Genomic DNA, 7,278 nt, shown 5'->3' on the forward strand with positions numbered 1-7,278 from the left:
ATATATGAATGATTTAACTCCCAGATCTGGACTCAGTTCGACTCTTCTTGGGTCCTCTATACAGTTTGCAATAAATCGACAGTTCTAGGGAAAGGATTTAATATCAGTAATGATCACCTTACGATGATTATTCCTCCTATCCTCAGTAACATCTTCCACCATTGACCTGCCTCTTCCAATCAGAACCAACAGAACCATATTTGCTCCTGGAACCACTGATTAACCATTTACTGAAATGAATTCAGCTGAGTTCAGATCATGAATGTTTTCTTTCAGCACTTTGTTTATAGATAAAATTGACTTTAAAAGGTCAATCATTGCTTTTACAGAGTTTTGTCTTTTTACTGATATCAACCCATAATTTTTCTGTATCATGACCCCTTCAAAGAGCCTCAGCGAAACTAAAATGTTCATCCAAAGGAGGGTATTCTAGATCTTTTTATCACTGTCTGTTCCTAACAGAATAGAACAAAACCGTATACATAAACTATGTACTTGAATTGTTGATATTGAGCATTATTCAGCTGTGGTTGATGTTAAGCTCTTTAGAAATAACGTTTGATTAATTAGTTGTAAGTTTCGGAGCTATTATCTCCTTTTTGCTCTTGTATGCTACAACTTTTAAAGGTGCTGTAGGAGATCTTCCAGCAAGCTATAGATTTGAACATAAACAACCATGCCTCTCCCTTATGACCACCCCTCGAAACCACGCCTTCAAAACACATGAACACAAAAGCTGGCTGCAGCACGTCTAGAGCAGCAGGAGCAGTGTTGATGATGCAGAGCGCTATGATCACTCCTTTGAAACTGTTTATTAACACCTAAATTAACTTAAAACGCCAAAATCTGCCGGCAAAACATGTTTGTTTTTATTATCCTGGTGCCTGCAGTTTGGATTATGTACATGAAAAACACCTTCCAGCCGCTGCGGCAAACTGCGAGGAGGCGACCGGACCATATGCTGCTGTTGAATGGGATTTCTAGTGACAGAGCACCACCGGTGTACGGGATTCTGAGCGGCTCCGACAGAAATAATATTTGAAGGCAGGATGGTAATCTGGATGAACCGACTGCTTTGACGAGGTTTTCAGGTGGACTTTCTCACTTCAAAATAGATTCAAACTACATTTTACCCACTGATCACAACAAATATAGCTGCCATTGTTACAGGCAAAGAAAGGATAGGGTAGCTCCGCCCAACGCGCATCACTTTTTCCACCAAACAGCCAGAGCAGCAAAGATGCTTCAGCCGCGCATCAGAACTAAAATTGTACAACTAAAGAACTAAACATGGGTCAATTCGTTCATGTGTCAGGGTACGGTGGGGAGGGACAAGCAGAAGACCATGATTGACGTGTCAGGAACCAATCGTGTACAACGGACCATCATTTCTGATTGGTTTGGGTTATTCATTGATTTCACACTAGAGTGGGGACCATTTATTTCAGTTTCACTTCCAGACCTTCTATTTTACTGCTTGCTAAGCGGCTGTGGGGAGATATTTAAGCCACATGGTAAAAAATGTGTCAGAAAAGATCTCCTACTGCACCTTTAAATGCAGAGAGTTCATTTTGTTGCTCTGTACTTATGTCAGTGTAATGAGTATAAAAAGCTGGAAGAAGGAAGAAAGAGAAAAAATTATACCTCTGTGAACTGAAAGTCCTCTTTCCTGTTAACTTCCAGTCTGCTGCAGCAGACGGTGATCTCGCTAAACCTAATTCTCAGTTGTTTCTTTCGACTGCTGCCACGTGCTTCTTCAGGACAACAGATTGTGTGAAAGGAATGTAATAGCAACGGGTTAAAGATAACTGTAATACTCTTGAATCTGAGCGGAAATCATTTAAAATCTATAATCAGACTGATTAAACTATGATTATTTTAATAACGATTGTTGATTAATGCATTGTATGCTAATCGATTTAAGTTAAGCCTGTTTTGGTTGGGATAAAATTTTCAGATGACTGATAAAGAAAAGAAAAGAGCTTAATAACTGCCTCAGACTCTGGCCTAATTATCAGATTTAACTGAACATGCAACCAACCAGATGGATGTGATCTAAACAGCTGAATTCTGATCCTACATTAATTAACCAGCTTCACATCACAGATGTGGAGCTGGGTTTAATTTGACTTGGAGATTCAACACAGACAGGTGAGCCTATATGAAACATTTTACTTGGCCTAACAGGCACAATGATGGATCAGAGGAAGCAGATGCTCAGCAGGATGGACTCGGCTGTTTTCTGCAGTCGCTCAGCTCCTTCACATCTCCTTCTTCACATCCCTCTTCTTTGCCTGGTCCCCTTACCACTGCTGCTCACGTGACTGCATACCTTGTGGCGTGTGTGACATCAGTATGACATCATCATGCTTTGACCCAATGAATCTGACTTCCTGTCATCATGTGACTGTCACTTCTGGTGTGATTATATAACTTGAGATAGTTTAATGTGAAAAATCTGATTTCATCCACCGCACATATGCCACCTAAAAAACAATATTATATCATATCATATTCTATTCTATTGTATTCCATTCTATTCTATTCTAATATCGGGGTGTGTGTCATCCTGAGGATCAGGTAGTTTCTCTGATGTGATAAGAATCTCTGCCATTAATGATCACGTGATTTAGTTGGCTGTTTAATTAATCAAATTAAATCTTCTCCTGGGCTTCTCTCTGACTCCATCACTGGAGAGCATCAGGACCACGGACAGCGCATGCGCCGCGTTCTGCAGCACTCCGTGCGCTGCCGTGTGTGGGTGTGCGCGCGCATTCTTCACGTGCGCAAGTGAGAGCCTCTGTGTGTGCGTGCGTGTGTGTGTGTTGGGCTCCAGAGCGAGCATCGCTGACAGATCCGACGGATCGCTTTAAGCACAGATTAATTAGCCCGGTTCGGATCAGTCCGGCACCACACCAGCATGTCGTCCACCACAGAAGTCCAGAACCAAGAACCGAACCAGGAGCCGCCTAAAGAGACGACGAACGCGGAGCAGAAAGAGGAGGCGAAAGAGGCGCAGGGGGAGGAGAAGGATGCGGCGAAGGAGGAGGTGAAGGTGGAGGAGAAAACGGAGGAGAAAAAAGAGGAGAAAAAGGAGGAGAAGAAGGAGGAGGAGAAGGTTCAGAAGAAGGAGGAGAAGAAAGATCAGAACAAAGAGTCATGGAAGGATTTCATCTACAATCCCCGGACCGGAGAGTTTCTGGGCCGAACCGCCAGCAGTTGGGGTAAGACGCGGCCTGAGGCGCGCACACGCACGGTTCTATGGGATCACTTCCAACGAACCCAGGCTTGGTTCGGTTCGGATGATTTACCCACGTTCTGCTGCAGCTGAGGGCCAAACCAAGCCGAGCCGAACTGAGCCGAGCCAATATTAAAAAGATTAATAGCTAATGTTGAAGCATCTAAAATCTGTGTTCATCATATCCAGCTAATTATTAAACCAATTAGATGATTAAAAAGGAAGTAGATCAGCTTATTAAATCAATCTAGTTCATTGAACCATTAGTTGAGTTCACAGTTCATTAAACCAGCCCAGTTCTGATTCTTTCTGTGGGTTTCACTGAGATTAGATCTAAATGTTTAAACGTTGGTTACAGCAAATCAACCTGAACCTTTAGTCATTTTTCTCAGACTTTCCTCCATCAATGATCCAAAGTCATGAAGAAGATAAAGCTGTCTCGCTTGAATGCCAAAATCCAGCAGCAGCTTTTTGACTAAAATCCTGAATAGACCTTTTAGATATAAGGGTGCATAGATGAATCAGTGTATGAAGCCAAAGCAGAAAAACATAAACTATTGATTAATTGTTTTTTTTTAATATGCCAATTGTGTGATTATTGCAGGATTTCCAGATATTTTCTCATCATCATACTCCCACTTCCGTACTTGTCTCCCAGAATGATGTTCTCTTTGAAGATATGTTGATTTTACAGCACAGTTGATGGGACACTCGGCTTCCTAAAATGTCCACTTTGGTTCCATCTGTCCAAAAATGGCAGATATGAGTTGTACCTTTGTGGGTTGGCATGGTTCCAGCCTGTAACCCTTTCTCATCCATCTCTCTTTCTCATTGGTGAATCATAAGCCCTTGGTTCTTGATGAGCTCTTTGAGTTATTTCAGTAGGTCTACCACACCTGAGAAGGATCTTCATGATTGGATAATCATTCTCAATTTAGTTAGTCTTTAATGCCCCCAAAATCTCAGAAATTGCTTTTTGACCCAGTCCAGTTTGGTAGATGTCATTTTATTTTCTCACTTGTTCTTGATTTCCTTCAGTTCCAAAAATTGTCCTGCAATCTAGACCCTTCAGCCTACTTCATGTTGTTAGACAGGTTACTTATGTCTCTGATACTTGGATTCACGCTAGGGTCTGAATAATGAATCCAATCAACTGGTTTTCCTTAGATAGAACACTTTGAATCAATTTGGATGTATGATCTGGTGAACTGTAAAGTGCCTTAAGATGATGTGTTGTAAATTGGCACAATATAAATTATCTGATTTGAATGAATGAAGCGGAAACAGAAATGTAGCTAACTGCAATCAGTTCAGTTTAAGAAGGAATTATATGAGTTTTTTTTTTGGTTAAGATGCTTTTCTTTTTTTTTTTTTTTTTTGGTTAATATAATAAATGGTCCTTTAAAAACTTTTTGTAATGCTCAGTAATTTCTGTGTGATATTAGAATTCGACTGACAAAACAAAATGTATAGGTCTAACAAAACAAATGGGTATTTTACGAAGGGGTTTGGCTGGTCCAATCGGTGAAGGAGAGGATGTAACTGGGCCTCACAGAGAGACCTTCATTCATTGGATCCTGAGTTCATCCATTTTCTTCTGCCATTGCAAAACAACCAGGTTAACCAATTAAGACTAAAAATAATTTTGAATAATTTATGTGTGAAAGTCATACCATACCATACCATACCAGCTTTATTTATAAAGCACTTTAAAACAACCACAGTTGATACAAAGTGCTGTACAGTTTAAGAACACAACATAATAAAAATAATTTAAAAACAGTTTAAAAGCAAAAAACATACAATTTAAAACTAGATCCCACTGGTGTTGAAAGCCAAGTAAAATAGATGGGTTTTAAGACGAGCTTTAAAAATGGGCAAAGAAGGGGCCTCTCTGACCTGCAAAGGTAAGTTATTCCATAATTTGGGGCCCATAACAGAGAAAGCCCTGTCCCCTCTGAGCTTCCTTTTTGTTCTCGGTTCCTCCAAGAGCAGCTGATTTGCTGACCTGAGAGACCGATGGGGTACGTAGGGATGAAGAAGCTCAGAGAGGTAAGCTGGGGCAAGATTATGCAATGATTTAAAAACAAACATAAGAATTTTAAAATGAATCCTAAAATATACAGGCAGCCAGTGAAGTGAGGCCAGGACAGGGGTCACATGCTCTCTCTTTCGAGTACCTGTCAAAAGTCGTGCAGCAGCATTTTGTACTAGCTGCAGACGTGAGAGCAGCGACTGACTGACACCCAGATAAAGTGCATTACAGTAGTCCAATCGAGTTGAAACAAAAGCGTGGATCAGTGTTTCAAAATGCTGCCTGGAAAGAAAAGATTTCACTGACGCCAATCGCCTTAAATGATAAAAGCTGGACTTAACCACGGCTCTAATTTGGCTGTCCATGTAACTGTACATTATTTTAGATTTAGACCACATTAACTCCAGTCACTCTCTCTATCTGCAGCCTATTGATCACTCTGTTTGAATAAAGCCGGCTGCACAGATTTGTTGTGCTGCTGAGTGGTGCAGACTCCACCCAGCAGCAAATCTTGCACATTTTGATCAGCATCCATGCCTTTAAACCTAAAGCCTCCCCAGACAGATGAACTGAAGCTAATGTTGGGTTTATTAAACGTGCTCTAGGGCCTGGTCTTTTCCCTCTTGTGTTCTTCAGGTATGAAATGCCGGTACCAGTCATGCATCTAATAATACCCTGCAGGGGGATGCTGCTGGTGCCCCTCCTCTCACTTTTCTGCCTTCTTCAGTCATGCTAACCTCTCAGCATGTAACCCCACAACTAATAAAATAAAAGCATGTCAAGAAATGTCTCATTTTTGAACATCCTTATGTCATTGATGTGATTGTTTGGAGTGAAAACTGGAACTGAGTGGTAAGTTTGATTAGCTGCATGACTCTAACACAGAGTTAGGTGTATGAGTCATAACTAGACATATCCTTTTTTCTTTACATTGGTCACTTCCTGTTTCGGTTTCCCTCAGCTCATCTGGAATAAATGTTCAACTTTTCTTGTTTTAAGCTAAAATGACAGAAATTTGTTGCTATCATACCATCTTCACTATAAGGATCCAACCTTTTTTTTTAAAAAGCCACCCTTCAGTCAAAACAAGCCTTGTTTCCACCATGACTCTGTTCTGTCTGTTCTTGCAGAAATGTTTCAAATCAGATCCAAATTCATAGGTTCAATTGCTGCCTGTTGCTTTTTTATATGCTACAGTCTTTTCACCACCACACCAATCATCCAGAACTGATCTGACTGCCCAGTTTATTTAGAGCATCCAGAACTGATCAACCAACACTACAGCTGAAAGCTCAGTTAGAACTGTCTTTACTGAGTAGCTGCTCGCTGCAGATTTATAGTCACTCTGATTTCTGCAGCCTCATACATAATTCAGAAGACAGACTTTAACACGGAGATACTTTACTAATGTGTTAGTTGTAAATTCTACGCTCTGATTAAATCAACTCTACATAAGAGACATTTATATTTTATTGATGTAAATCTTACTCATGGGCAGCAACTGAAATTCTGACATAATAATTGATTAAAATAATATTCGATGTAAATCAATACGTATTTCAACAAAACATTAAGATATTAGATTTTTTGTTTCAAAGAGATTAAATGGTGAGTTCTAATTCAGTTATCATCCATCCATCCATCCATCCATCCATCCATCCATCCATCCATCCATCCATCCATCCATCCATCCATCCATCCATCCATCCATCCATAATCTTAAAGGTGTTAACCTGCAGCTTTAAAGCATAAAGAGTAAAGGAGAAATGTTGAACTGCAGGAGAACCGTTCCTAACCCACTAAAAATGTGGAGAAGCTGGAGTGAATCCCAGCAGGCTCTGGGTAAAAGGGAAAGCATGTCTTTGTGAAGTGACTGGTTTCATAGCCAGGACAAAAAATAAAAAATATACCACCCTCAGCAGAGATGGCAAAAGTACTCACTTTCCGTACTTGAGTAAAAGTACAGATACTTGTGTTAAAAAATACTCTGGTAAAAGTGGAAGTA

The 7,278-nt window shown here is 40.3% G+C and overlaps 1 protein-coding gene across 1 annotated transcript in view; it reads left to right on the forward strand.

Annotated features, from left to right (window-relative positions):
• The first annotated feature begins 2,780 nt into the window (after positions 1-2,780).
• The window catches only part of LOC107102854 (sodium/potassium-transporting ATPase subunit beta-3-like), a 13,578-nt gene continuing 9,080 nt past the window's right edge, over positions 2,781-7,278 (forward strand). Inside the window, exon 1 of the mRNA XM_015402297.1 lies at positions 2,781-3,224. Within this exon, the coding sequence (XP_015257783.1) occupies positions 2,921-3,224 (304 nt within the window). The 5' untranslated portion in view covers positions 2,781-2,920. The remainder of the gene's footprint in view (positions 3,225-7,278) is intronic.

Source organism: Cyprinodon variegatus, unplaced genomic scaffold (assembly GCF_000732505.1).
Source record: "Cyprinodon variegatus isolate N-32 unplaced genomic scaffold, C_variegatus-1.0 Scaffold1331, whole genome shotgun sequence".
Lineage (NCBI taxonomy): Eukaryota > Metazoa > Chordata > Actinopteri > Cyprinodontiformes > Cyprinodontidae > Cyprinodon > Cyprinodon variegatus.